Source organism: Ursus maritimus, unplaced genomic scaffold (assembly GCF_017311325.1).
Source record: "Ursus maritimus isolate PB19 unplaced genomic scaffold, ASM1731132v1 scaffold_34, whole genome shotgun sequence".
Taxonomy (NCBI): Eukaryota; Metazoa; Chordata; class Mammalia; order Carnivora; family Ursidae; genus Ursus; species Ursus maritimus.
Genome location: NW_024426008.1, coordinates 28,917,948 through 28,932,011, shown reverse-complemented (window position 1 = coordinate 28,932,011; position 14,064 = coordinate 28,917,948). Strand labels below are relative to the sequence as shown.

Below are 14,064 nucleotides of genomic sequence, written 5' to 3'. Positions count from 1 at the left end.
TACCATAATATAATTAAAACAATATTATTATAATAAAAAAAATCCAAGGCATAGATGTCAGTGAAACTAGCAGAGTAAGTACATTTGAAGATTCTGTCCTCCATAAAAGCAACAAGGAAACTGGCCAAAGGTGTCAGAGTCAGATTTTTCAGAACTTTAAAAACGAACTGAAGTCTTGCAACAATCTAGGGTGTGGTTATTTAGGAAAAACAGCAGAACCTTGGTAAGTAGTTTCTTTAATGCCCTGTTTCCAGTTCTCCCTCTCCAGCTCTTTAGTGCAACCAGCAAGCCTGGCAGCCGCCAGAGGGAGCAGAATAGCTCAGATTCCTTCAGGGACTCCTTTCCAGTGAACTGTTCTTAGTTCCCTGGAGGAGCTCACTTGCAAGGCTGCGATTACTGGACTCGATGTAGAGCTCATCCAGTGTGAAAGCCTTTTCTCCAGGAGTATTTGTTGAAGATACTTCGATGCATTTTCTAAACTCGATGGCTGCCTGAGGTGGTACATAACAGTTGGGGGAATTACTAGGTTAAGTAAAAACCTTGAAAGGAAAAGCTGGAGAATGGGATTATGCAAAGGACTTTGAAAGCTCTGATGCGTTCCTGAGAATCTAGAAGGTCCATGTGTTGGGTCGTCTTCATGCTCAGGAGAGATCTGAGATGGCCCTGACTACCGTTCTCACTCCTGGCTGATGGTGGGGTTCTGCGGAAGTGGCAGGTGAAGGCCAAGGGAGTACTGTAGCTCCCCTCGCTGTGTGCCAAAGGTGTGCCCCAGCACACAGAGCCCCGTGACACACGGGTTCTAGGTGTTGAAGTAAAACTTTGTCACATGTCAGGTAACTGAGCAGAGACTTGAGTAGCCGCACAGCAGAGTATAGACTATAGATTTGCTCAGGGAAGTTACTGAACAGACCGAAAGAACAGAGCACAGCAAGCCTTGGAGAGAGGAGGAATCTGATTTCAAGAATTATCACACTATATTGTCTAAAATGTTCAGTTTTCAACAAAAATTACAAGACATACAAAACAAAGTATGGTCCGTACACAGAGGTAAAAAGCAATTGATCAATAGAAACTGTCCCTGAGGAAATTCAGATGTTGGACTTGCCCAAGATTTTGTTTGTTTGTTTGTTTAAAAGAGAGAGAGCATGTGTGGGGGTTGGGGTGGAGGGGCAGAGGGAGAAAGAGAATTTTTTAAAGATTTATTTATTTGGGGGGGGTAGAGGGAGAGAAAGAGAATCCCAAGCAGACTCCCCACTGAGCGCAGAGCCTGACGCACGCAGAGCCAAACGCGGAGCTCCATCTCATGACCCTGAGATCATGACCTAAGTCGAAATCAAGGGTCCAAGGCTTAACCCACTGAGCCACCCAGACATCCTTGGACTTGCCAAAGACTTTAAATCAGCTGTTTTAAATAAGTTCAAGGAGCTAAAGGAAATAATGTGAATGATACCTTAATTTTCTTCATGTGAGAATCTTTATTTTACTTTCAGTCTAGAAGAAGATTTTTTCTGGATATAGAATTTTAGTTGGGCAGTCCTTTCAGCATGTGAAAAAATGTAGTGCCACTTGCTACTGGCCTCTATGGTTTTTGGTGAGAAATACAGTCTGTTTTTTCTTCTTTGCTTCGTTTTTAATTTTCAGAAATTTGGTTGTCATTTGTCTGGGTTTAGACATCTGTAGGCATAGGTTTGTTTTGTTTTGTTTTTTTGTCACATTTGGGAATTACTCATTTCTTTCAATATTTTTTTTAAGTCCTAGGCCCTTTTCCCTGCTCCTTCTGAGACTGATGACATGAAGGTTAAACCTCTTGTTTATTCACAGCTTCCTGAAGAACTCTTCCTTCCCCCCCAAATATGTATTCTCTGTTGATATTGGATAATTTCTGTTGATTCTCAGTTCACAGATTCTTTCCCCTACCACCTCCATTCTGCTATGGAACTCATTTGGTATTTAAATTATTGTATTTTGGGGGTGCCTGGGTGGCTCAGTCGATTAAGCATCTGCCTTCAGCTGAGGTCATGATCTCAGGGTCCTGGGATGGAGCCCCGCATTGGACTCACTGCTCATTGGGGATTCTGCTTCTCTCTCTTTCCCTCTGCCCCTCCCCCTGCTTGTGTGTTCTCTCTCAAATAAATAAAATCTTTAAGAAAAATGAAAAGTAAATTATTTTATTTTTCAGTTCTAAATTATCCCTTTTTTTTTATCTGTTATTTCTTTGTTGATACTTTTTTTTTTCTTAAAGATTTTATTTATTTATTTGACAGAGAGACACAGTCAGCGAGAGAGGGAACACAAGCAGGGGGAGTGGGAGAGGAAGAAACAGGCTCATAGCAGAGGAGCCTGATGTGGGGCTCGATCCCAGAACACCGGGATCACGCCCTGAGCCGAAGGCAGACGCTTATAACGACTGTGCCACCCAGGCGCCCCTTTGTTGATACTTTCTGTTTTTAACGTTTCTTTCAATAATGTTCATGATAGCTTGTTGCAGTATTTTTATGATTTTTACGTTGGATTTTAACAGTTGTTTATATAGGGCGCCTGGATGGCTCAGTTGGTTAAGTGTCTGCCTTCCGCTCAGGTCATGATCCCAGGGTCCTGGGATTGAGTCCCACATCGGGCTCCCTGCTCAGCAGGGAGTCTGCATCTCCCTCTGCCCCTCCCACTACTCCTGCTCTCTCTCTCTCTCTCTCTGTCTCGCAAAAATAAATAAATGAAAAATCTTAAAAAAAAAAAAAAAGAGTTGTTTATATATTCTGGGAACCAGACACTTATCAGATATGTTTTCTGAATGCCACCATGTAGTTTCTTTTTACTACCTTGATAAATACCTTTTAATGCACAAAAGGTTTAAGTTTTATAAAGTTTACAATGTTTTTTATTTTGATGTTCATCATTTTATTGTCCTATTTAAGAAACCATAGCCAAATTCAAGATCAGATATTTGTTTCTATGCATTCTTTTGAGAGTTTTATAGTTTAGTTCTGTATTTAGTCCTTTGATCCATTTTGAGTTAATTTTTGCATATGGTATAAAAGTAAGGGTGCCACTTCATTCTTTTGCAGTTGGGTATGCACTCATCCCCATCTGTTTCTGAAGGACTGTTCTTACCCCATCGACCCCCCATTGGCACCCTTGTCAAACAAATTGAACATGGATCTATGATTTTATTTCTGGACTTAATTTTATTCCATTTATCCATATATTTATGCTTTTACTCGTTCTATACTGTCTTGATTACTGTTGATTTGTAGTATATTTTGAAATAGGGAAGTATGAGTCCTCCAGTTTTTTTTTCCTTTTTTGAGATTGTTTTGGGTATTTAGTGTCTCTTTCAATTCCATATGAATTTTAAGCTGGGCTTTTCTATTTGTGCAAAAAAAAAAAAAAAAGAAAGAAACGTCCATTGGGATTTTGATAGGGATTGCATTGAATCTGTAGACAACTTTGAAGTATATTTCCATCTAACAGTGTTGTCCTGGCCATGAACATAGATGTTTTCCCATTAACTTAGGCTTACTTTACTTTTTAAAAAAGATTTATTTATTTGTTTGTTTGTTTATTTATTTTTGAGAGAGAGCGAGAGAGCCTGTGCATGCACAAGCAGGAGGAGGGGCTCAGGGAGAGGGACAGTTTCAGGCAGACTCTAGGCTTACTTTAAGATCTTTCAGTAATGTTTTGTAGTTTTCAATGTACAAGTTTGGACTTCTTTGGGTAGATATATTCCTACGTGTTTTATTCTTTTGGATAGTATTATAAATTGAGTTGTTTTATTTTCACATCGTTCATCACTTGTATAGAAATGTAAGTGATTACATGTGTCTGTATGCCTAAGGGTGTCAGTTCATAATTTTCTTCTCGTGTGATGTCTTTGTCTGGCTTTTGTATCAGGATAGTGCTGGCCTTTTTTTTTTTTTTCTTTACTTTTCCTCAGAGTCTGAGAATGATTGATGTTAATTCTTCAAGTGTTCGAGAGAGTTAACCAGTGAAACCGTCTGGTCCTGGACGTTTCTTTGCTGGGAAACTTCAATTATTGATTCAGTCTGTGTACTTGTTACAAGTGATTAAGATCTTCTATTTCTTCTTGTGTCAGTTTTGGTAGTTTGTGTACTGTTAAGAATTTGCACATTTCATCCAGATTATTGAATTTATTGCCATACATTGTTCATGGCATTCTCCTATAATCCTTTTTATTTCTGTAAGGTCATTGATAATATCCCCCACATTCATTTCTGATTTTGGTAATTTGAATTGTTTTTATCTTAGTCCACTTAGCTGAAATGATCATCAGTTTTGTTAATTTTTCCAAAAAACCAAATTTTGGTTTTGTTTTTCTATTCTCTGTTGCATTACATCTATTTTAATCTTTATTAATAATTTCTTTCCTTCTGCCAGCTTTGTGTTCAATTTGCTCTTCTTCTTTTCTAGTTCCCTAAAGTGTAAAGTGAGGTTATTGATAAGATTTTTCTTCTTTTTTTAAAAGAAGAGTTTTTGCATACCTTTGAAAATAAGTTGATATTATTTCACACTAGGTGTTCACAGTTATATATTTTTCTCTTTGCACTGCTTTTGCTCTTTATGAGTTTTGCTAGACTGTGTTTTCATTTCATTTGTGTCAAATTATTTTTTCTTTTTTTTTTTTTTTAAGATTTTATTTATTTATTTGCCAAAGAGACAGCCAGCGAGAGAGGGAACACAAGCAGGGGGAGTGGGAGAGGAAGAAGCAGGCTCCCAGTGGAGGAGCCGGATGCAGAGCTCGATCCCAAGACCCTGGGATCATGCCCTGAGCCGAAGGCAGACGCTTAACAACTGAGCCACCCAGACGCCCCTTGTGTCAGATTATTTTCGAATTTCCTTTGTTATTCTTTGACCCATTGATTCTTTAAGAGTATATCTAATTTTCACATATTGGTGAATTTTTCATTTTTCCTTATCAACTCCTAATTTTATGCCATTGTGGTTGGAAAAGATATTTTGTATAATTTTGTCTTCTAAAAATATATCTAGACTTGTTTTGTGACCAAACATATGGTCTGTCCTGGACTATGTTTCATGTGCACTTGAGAACAATATGTATTATGCTGTTGTTAGGTGTTTGGTTTTTTTTATGTCTGTTGAGTCTAATGGTTTATACTGTTGTTCAGATCCTCTATTTTCTTATTGATCTTCTGTCTAGTTGTATCTGTTATTATAAGTAGGGCATTGGAATGTCCAGCTGTTATTGAACTGTTTATTTCTCCTTGAGAAGAAGAAAGCATCTGTCAAGTGACGCTTCATATATTTTGGGATCCTTTGTTAGGCGCATGTATGTTTATAAGATATGTTGTATCTTCTTGGTGGGTTGACGCCTGTATCAGTATATAATGTAATCCTTTGCCTCTTGCAACAATTTTGATTTAAATTCTGTTTCCTCTGATGATAGTGTAGCCACCCCAGCTCTCTTTTGGTTATTATTTGCATGGAGTACCTTTTTCAAGCCTTTCATTTGTTAACCTCTTTGTGTATGTATATGCCTCTAAAGTGAGTTTCTTATGGACGGCATACAGATGGATCAAATTTTTAAAAATTTATTCTGCCAATTGGATTTTTAATTGGAGAGTTTAATCCATTAACATTTAAAAGTAATTGCTGACGAGGGAGTATGTGCTTCTGTCATCTTGCTGTTTGTCGTCTGTTCACCATGTCGTTTTTATTCCTCCATTACTAACTTCTTTTATGTTGGATTGATTTTCATAGTGCCCCATTTCGATCCCCTCTTCCTTTCTTATCTGTGTAGTTTTTAGTTGTCTCTGTGGCTCCCTTGAGGATTACAATTAACATCTTAGACTTAAACAACCTAGTGTGAAATAATATCAGCTTATTTTCAAAGGTATGCAAAAACTCCGTTCCCTTATATCTCTTTCCCTCCTCTTTTATATTATTATCATAGGTTACATTTTTATACATAGCATACTCATTAAAGATTTCATATTATTACTCTATGCATTTGTTTTTAAATCATATAGGGAGAAAAAGAGGTGTTATAAATCAAAACTACAATAATACTGTCTTTGTTATTTACCTGTGTAACCAGTGCTCTTTATTTCTCCATAAGACTTTGAGTTACTGTACAGTATTTTTTCATTGTAGCCTGAAGGATTCCCTTAGCATTTCTTGTAGGTCAGGTATATTAATCATGAACTCCCTCAGCTTTTTAATATCAGAATGTCTTGATTTATCCTTCATTCTTAAAGGATAGTTTTGCCAGACATAGAATTTTTGGTTAACTCTATTCTTTTAACACATTAAATGTCATCCCAATGCCTTCTGGCCTCCGTGGTTGTTAATGATAAATCAGTGATTAATTTTACTCGTGATTCCTTATATGATGAGCTGCTTCTTTCTGGTCATTCTGAGGATTCTCTCTTCAGTGTTTGACAGTTTGAGTATAATGTGCCTCCGCGTGAATCTCTTTGACTTTATCCTTCTTATAGTTTGTGAACTTCTCAGACGTGTCTAGAGATTTCCTCCACTTTGGAGAGGATTGGACCGTTATTTCTTGAGATGCACCTTCAGCTTCTTTCTCCTTCAGCTCTCCTGTGACTCCAGCTCTGTGTTTGCGGATACACTTGATGGTATCCTACGACTTTTTAGGCTCCATGTATCTTTCTTTATTCTTTTTCTTCTGTTTTTTAGAGCAGATAATTTCACTCTGCGTATATGTTCATTTTTGCTGATTATTCTGCCTGCTCAAATCTGTCGAACACTTTAGTGAATGTTTCATTTCAATTTTTGTGATTTTGGGTTCTAAAATTTCTATGTTTCCTTTTTCTAATGTGTCTTTAGTAATATTTCTTGTCATACATATTACTCTCTTGGTTTCTTTGAGTTCTTCAATCATATTTAAGACATACTGATTTAAAGTCTGTGTAGTAGTTCCATTGTCTGTGTTTCCTTGAGGACAGTTTCTGTTAACTTTTTTCCTTCTTGTAGCTGGGTCATTTTATATTTTCTCTTTGCGTGCTTAATTTTTTGTGGCTGTTGTTGAATATGGACATTTTTAATATTATGCACAGAAAGAAAAAACAACAAAAGCAAAAATATTTTCTCTCTCGTCTCTGCATTTTGGCTGTGTATTGGGACATTCCTTTTGCACTTAGCAAGGCCTTTTCACATTCTGTTTTGCCTCCATGCCCTGCTTGCCTGTAGCCTAAAGATCAGCCAGAGGTGAAAGTGTGTGGTCTTCTCAGGTCTTCTCTGAGCACACTTCCTGCCCTGTACACTCACATGGTTTTCCAGTTCCTTCTTATGTGGACTCTTTTCAAACTTTTTACTTTCTAAAGATGGTCACTCTACACCTCTCCCTCCTTTGGCTTTCAGCGCACGTGTTGTTTCTCGTAATTGTTATTTTGCGCCAGTCGACACTGGCGTATTCATCTGACTCTCTGTATCTTTGAGAAATGCTCTCTGCATAGTCAGGTTCAGGAAAGTTACGAGCTACGCAGGAAATAGGCCCCTTCGATTAGTCCTCAGGGACCCTACAGACGGATCAAAACAAACAGAACTCAGTTGGGAACACAAAAGAAACACAGTTCTTCGGGAACAAGATCCAGTCTGCTGTGGTCAGGATGAGGTTCCACTGAGAAAGCAGGATGTGCTCTTAAAGACCCACCATGCTCAGGTGGTGGACACTACAGTTTCCCTCTCTGCTGAGTGGCCCTTCTCCTGGTTATGTGTTTGCTGGGTTGCTGTAAACATTTTACTGTCTTACCAGTTTCCTGTAAGTGTGATTCTGACAGGCATGTTGTGGTTTTTGGTGTTTCTGAGGAAGGATTGTTCCCATAGTCCCTACTTGGCCATTTTTTGCAACTGTCCTTGTCAACATGCTTTTATTCAAAAGCACAACCTGGCTCACTTTTATGGGCTATAGTTTAAGGGCTATTATAGTTTATGAGCTATATTTTGGTTTGCCCCTCTCGTACACTGCCCTGAGGCCGCTCTGAATTCTGAGCAGTATTCTACACTGTAATTCAGTTCTTGATGTTTTTGCTTTATTGTCTCTGGTCAGTTTTGTGTGAGGGCCACTTGGTAGTGATCTCAGGACTTCATACATAAATGTAAGGAATCCCTTTCTCTAGGTTCCTTCTCCCTGATTCTCCCCACTCTGTGCTTGGGATCACTTAGTGTAGGGTGGAGAAAGTTGACAAAGCATCTTCGTGTGTTTGCAGGAGCCTTTCTGGTGGAGAGTGGGAATGGCGCCTCCTCTTGTCTCAGTTTTGCTTGTTGTCAGATGGGACTAATTGACAAAGCTTTTCCCACAGTCTCCCAGCAGCAGCATTCCCTCAGGAGCTGAGAGTCCTGCTTCTTTGCTGGCTTTGCTTGCTGTCAGCACTGCCAGTTGCCTGGTTGGGAGGAAGAGGGCACAGTTCCTCTTGGGTGTTAGGGTTCTGTTCTGCATGCCTCCCTCTTCAACCACTTCAGAAATTTTATTCCCTAATGTTTGAAAACTTTTGCTGCTAAGTAGTAAATCACAGAGGAAACTTACAAACATTATGTACAATGGATTAAATTGCATGATTTTGAACATAAACTGAGATTTAGTTGACATAAAACTCTATCTTTGCTTTAGGTGTACAGCGTAATGATTCAATATATGTATATATTGTGAAACGATCATTACAGATAATCTGATTAACATCTATCATCACATGTATTTACAATTTTTTTTTCTGAGAACTTTTAACGTTTACACTCATAGCAACTTCCAAATATATAATATGGTGATATTAACTGTAGTCACCATGCTGTATATTAATTACATCCCCAAGACTCATTTATTTTATAACTGGAAGTATGTACCTTTTGACCACTTTCACTCATTTTGTCCATTCCCCACCCCTCCCTCTGGCAGCCACCAATCTATTCTCTGAATCTGTGAGTTCATTTGTTTCTTTTAGATCTCACATGTAAGTGAAATCGTACGGTATTTGTCTTTTTCTGTGTGATTTATTTCACATGGCAGAATGTCCTTAAGGTCCCATCATGCTGTTGCAAACGACAGGATTGTCTTCTTATTTATGGCTGAATAATATTCCACTGTGTTTACGTACCAGAATTTCTGTATCTGTCCGTTCATCGATAAGCAGTTATGTTGTTTCCATGTCTTATTGTAAATAATTCTGCAGTGAGCATGGAGGTCCAGATATCTTTTTGAGTTAGTGTTTTCATTTCTTTTGGATAGATACCCAGAAGTAGAATTGCTGGGTCACATGGTAGTTCTAGTTTTAATTTTTTGAGGAACCTCCATACTCTTATCCACAGTACACCAATTTATATTCCTATAAATCGTACCAGTTTGCATTCCCACCAACAGTGTGTGCAGGTTTCTTTTTCTCCACATCCTCACCAATACCTGTTATTTTTTGTCTTTCTGATACTCGCCGTTCTGACAGGTGCAAGGTGGTATCTCATTGTGGTTTTGATTTCCATTTCTCCAAATGTGATGTTGAGTCTCTTTTCATGTGTCTGCTGGCCATTCGTGTGTCTTCTCTGGAAAAATGTCTATTCAGGTCCTCTGCCCATTTTTTAATATGATCATAGTTTTTTGCTATTGAGTTTTATGAGTTCTTGTCCTCCTCCTCCTCCTCTTCCTTTCTTCTTCTTTCTTCTTCTTCCTCCTTTTCTTCCTTCTTGTCTTCCTCTTCTTCTTCCTCTTATTTTCTTCCTCTTCTTCTTCTTCGTGCAAAAAAGGTGGTTTAAAGCACAGGGACAGGACCCATGGGCAGAAAGACCTGCACTGGTATTGTGAGGAGAAATTCGAGTTTTAAGAGTTCTTTATGTATTTTGTTTATCTACCCCTTGTCAGATAAATGATTTGCAAGTATTTTTCCCATTCAGTAGGCTGCCTCTTCATTTTGTGGATGGTTTCTTTTGTTGTGCAGAAGCTTGCCTCAGCGTTTGGTGTTAAATCCAAAAATTCATCACCAAGAGCAGTGTATTTCCTCTTCCGTTTTATATAAGCCCTGCTGGCTAGAGGGAATAATCTTTCCTTGGGACCTTTTTTTCTGTTTTCTTTTTTGATTCAAACTTTGGCAGTTCTGAGTCACAGTCTGCTGTAGCATCCAGATTGGGACATACAGGAGGCCAGAATAAACCCCGAGGAACTCATCACCCAGTCCTCCCTAATTCCTCCTAATTCCTAATTCCCATTCCTGCCTTCTTTCGTCCATGTTTCAGAGTCTTCCAATATTTGCTTTGTGTGTTATGTCCATGGTTCTAACCTGTAATTGGAATGTTCAGGTGGCGTGTGCTTACTCCATCATGAGTAGTATGGGAACTCGACTCCCACAATCATTTATTGAAAGCATGGTTAAATGAATACACTCATCTTGCCTACAGATTGCTTATTTTATGGGTATCAATATAACAAGAGGTATAGTATTAAGAGCCTTAAGATAAATTCCATGGGAGCTCATAGGCAATAAGAATGAAATTATTTTTAGCCATTTTGGAATAGGTCGTGTGGTGTGGTGGTGAGGTCATTGTTCAGAGAATAATCTCTGACACCAACTGGAATGTCCTGTAATTTAATTCCGTCCTGACACTACTCACACTTAGTGCAGACCTGCAGGTTAAGGGCAAAATCCTGAACAAGACTGCCCACTTCAGACGCCATCCGCAAGTATCAGGAGCCATCTGCACTCCCCACGACCCACTCAGATTTGATAATTTGTTAGAAGGACTGAGAAAACTCACTGAGGGTGTTATAGTAAAGATTATTGTTTTATTACAAAAGCTGTACCCAGGAAGAGGCAGGTGGAAGCAATGCATAAGTCCAGATCTGGGGCAGGGTGAGTGGGTTGGGGGAGGAAAAACCTAGAGGTTCTATGCCCTCTCCCTGTGGGATCTGAGCATATCAGCCTCCTGGCACATCAGCGTCTTCCTCACCCAGGAGACTCCCCTGAGCTTTATTGTCCAGAGCTTTCCCTGGGGTTTCATTACTGCAGTGCAGTTGATGGGAGGACTGGCCATGTGATGAAACCCCTCCAGCCCTCCCGTCCACCCTGGAGGTCTGGTTGGCCCAAAGTTCCAACCCGCTTAGCATGTGGTTAGTCTTTGTGGTGACCAGCCCCCATCCTGAGTCTCTCTAGGGGCCACCGTGTGTCTCCTCATTAGCATAAGAGATGCACACTGGTCACTCAGGAATTCTAAAGGTTTTTGAAACTCTGTGCCAGAAACGGGGGGGGAAAGACCAGAAACAGTCTTTATTATATACCATGGTCATCAAATACAAATTCAAGGACAGTTTGGCATTTGAGTGATATCTTGAAAGACGAATAGGATTTAAACATTTTAAGATGAGGCAAAGGGCATTTCAGGCTGAGAAATTAGCATTAGCAATCACACAGGGGCACATACTCAGAGTTCAGAATATAGAAATATATCAAGTACTTTTTTTTAGCTTTGGCATATATAAAAAAACAATGAGATTAAAAATGCCAGTTTGGGGCTCTCATTTGTGATATTTACGAATCATAGACTCTTCTGTTCCTACAGAGCAGAAGAAAGAAGAGATCTGTTGATGTTTTTCCGCAGCCTACACTTTTTTGTGGAGTGGTGTGAATATCGTAAGCGCACATTTGAACACTTCAAGGTAGGGTCTGAAGTTTTTTAATTTAAACATATTCAAAAAGTGAAGCTGGTTTAAATTTAAACGTATCCGACAAGTGAAGCTGGTATTAATTTGGGGATTTAACATAACATTCTTTCCTTAAAGTTTTCAAACAATAGAAAATATTTTCATTGGCTTCTGGAATTTGCAGTTACTTGGAATAAATGAGGAGGAATGCTTTTGTACAAACCAGTGAGTTATTTGTATTATGGGATATCTTGAAAGAGGTATAGTTATATTCTTGTTTATTTTATACACATTTTGAAAAATTAATCTGTCAAGGGTACTAGAAGTAAAATACAAATGCTAAAATGAGTGTAATCACAGTGGGTTAATCACCGAGCACTATAATCTTTACTTCCTACTCATACTCTGTATTTTGAGCTTCTTAGTTATCATATATTTTGGGTGTAAGTGTTGAAGCCTGATTCTGGTGTAGTAATGCCTCTTAAGTCTGATACGGATACATTTAAGGACTTCGTTTCATTCTGTTTTCTGGCTTAACTAGAATTATGTTGGGCTGCATTTCTATCCCCCATGTTGTTCTTAGTTGGATGGCAGCGATATTGACAGCAGTGGTCCACACGAAATCCAGTTCTGAAAGAGTAAATATGGTCTCTCAAAAGGCTAACCCCCAGGTCATGACTGTTGTTTTTATGACTGGTACTAACGCTTGTTTATTTGGATTTATTATTATTATTATTTCTGTTACCACTACTACTATTATTATTTGCGTTCTGTTTGGTTGCGTCAATAAAATCTATCCGACGTAGAATTTTCCTTAAGATGTAGTATGCCTGTAGCTGTACTATGGTCCCTGGAGGAGTTCTCTCACTGTTGTTTACTTACGTGTGCTCCTGCACCAGAACAGTGAAATAGCTTTGCTTCACAACTGGTAAAATACAGTCGTGATTGGGAGTATGCGGGCGGCTGTGGTGAAGCACCACCTAACACGGGGGTTTACTGGTACGTTTCAATAAGTTGCAGGAATTGTGAGTTCTAGTCCAATTTCCAAAGTTGATTTGCCTCTAGGTGCTTTCAAGTCAGGCATGGAAGCGTGACTGGTGTGTTTACCCTGTAGAGGATCGAGTACTTCTGTGAGCTGGTCTTTGTTGGTGATCAGGTCACTAGAATGGAAAGACACGGTCATGCTATTCAGCCATCACCGATATTTATCTCCAGAACTTTTATACATTTCAAACTGTACCTGTTTCCATTAATATTAATTTGTCATTCCCTCCTACCCCAGCTCTTGGGAATCACCATTCTATTTTAGGTTTCTATGAATTTCTAGGTATCTCATTAAGGCAGAATCATAAAATCCAATACTTTTTTGTTTGGTTTATTTCACTTAGCATAATATTCCCAAGGTGTACAACAGTGAAGAATTTCTTCCTTTTCAAGGCTGAATAATATTCCATTGAATGGATATTCTTCATTTTGTTTATTCACTCATCTGTTGACGGATACTTGGCTTTGTTTCTGTCTTTTGACTATTGTGAACAATCCTTCTATGAACATTGGTGTACAAATACCTGTTCAAGTCCCTTTCAGTTCTAGTCATATATACCTGTAAATGGAATCATTGGATCATATGGTAATTCTGTTCAATTTTGTGAAGCACCCCATATTCTCTTCCACAGTGGCTACACCATTTTACATTCCCAACAGCAATACACAGAGCTCCCAGTTTCTCCGCATACTTGCCAACGTTTGGGGTCTTCTCTTTTTTTGATTTTTTGGATCACAGCCAACCTAATGGGTGTGAAGTGGTATCTTCATTGTGGTTTTGATTTGCATTTACCTAATGATTAGTGATACTGAGCATCTTTTCATGTGCATATTGGCCATTCATATATCTTCTTTGCAGAGATGTCTATTTAAATCTTTTGCCCATTTTTTAATTGGATTGTTTGGTTTTTTTCTTGTTGAGTTATAGTTTTAAAAAATATATTCTGGATATTAATCTTTTATCAAATATATAATTGGCAAATATTTCCCCCATTCTTTGGCTGGTCTTTTCATTCGTTTGATAGGTGGCCTTTGATGCCCAAAAGTTTTACCTTCAACAACATCCTATCTATTTTTTTTGTTATTGGGTTAGGGTTATCCAAGAAATCATTGTCAAATTCAATGTCATAAAGATTTTCCTCTTTTTTCCCACTAAGAGTTTTATAGTTAAGTTTAGGTGTCTGATCCAACATGAGTTAACTTCTGTATACATTGTAAGCGAAGGGTCCACCTGCATTCTTTTGCACGTGGATATCCGATTTTCCTAGGTCTTAGCATCTTTGTTGAAAATCATTTGACCATCTATGCAAAGGTTTGTTTCTAGATTCCCTGTTCTCTTCCATTGTTACATATGTTCCCATCCACGCCAGTACCACACTTTTGATTACTGTAGCTTTGTAATTCAC

General features: G+C 38.5%; 1 protein-coding gene across 3 annotated transcripts in view; it reads left to right on the top strand.

Moving 5' to 3' along the window:
• Positions 1-14,064, top strand: part of LOC103663166 (centromere protein P) — a 248,300-nt gene that overhangs the window by 56,410 nt on the left and 177,826 nt on the right. For all 3 annotated transcript variants that reach the window (XM_040620381.1, XM_040620382.1, XM_040620380.1), the window contains exon 5: positions 11,533-11,629. In XM_040620381.1, coding sequence (XP_040476315.1) covers positions 11,533-11,629 — 97 coding nt within the window. The remainder of the gene's footprint in view (positions 1-11,532; positions 11,630-14,064) is intronic.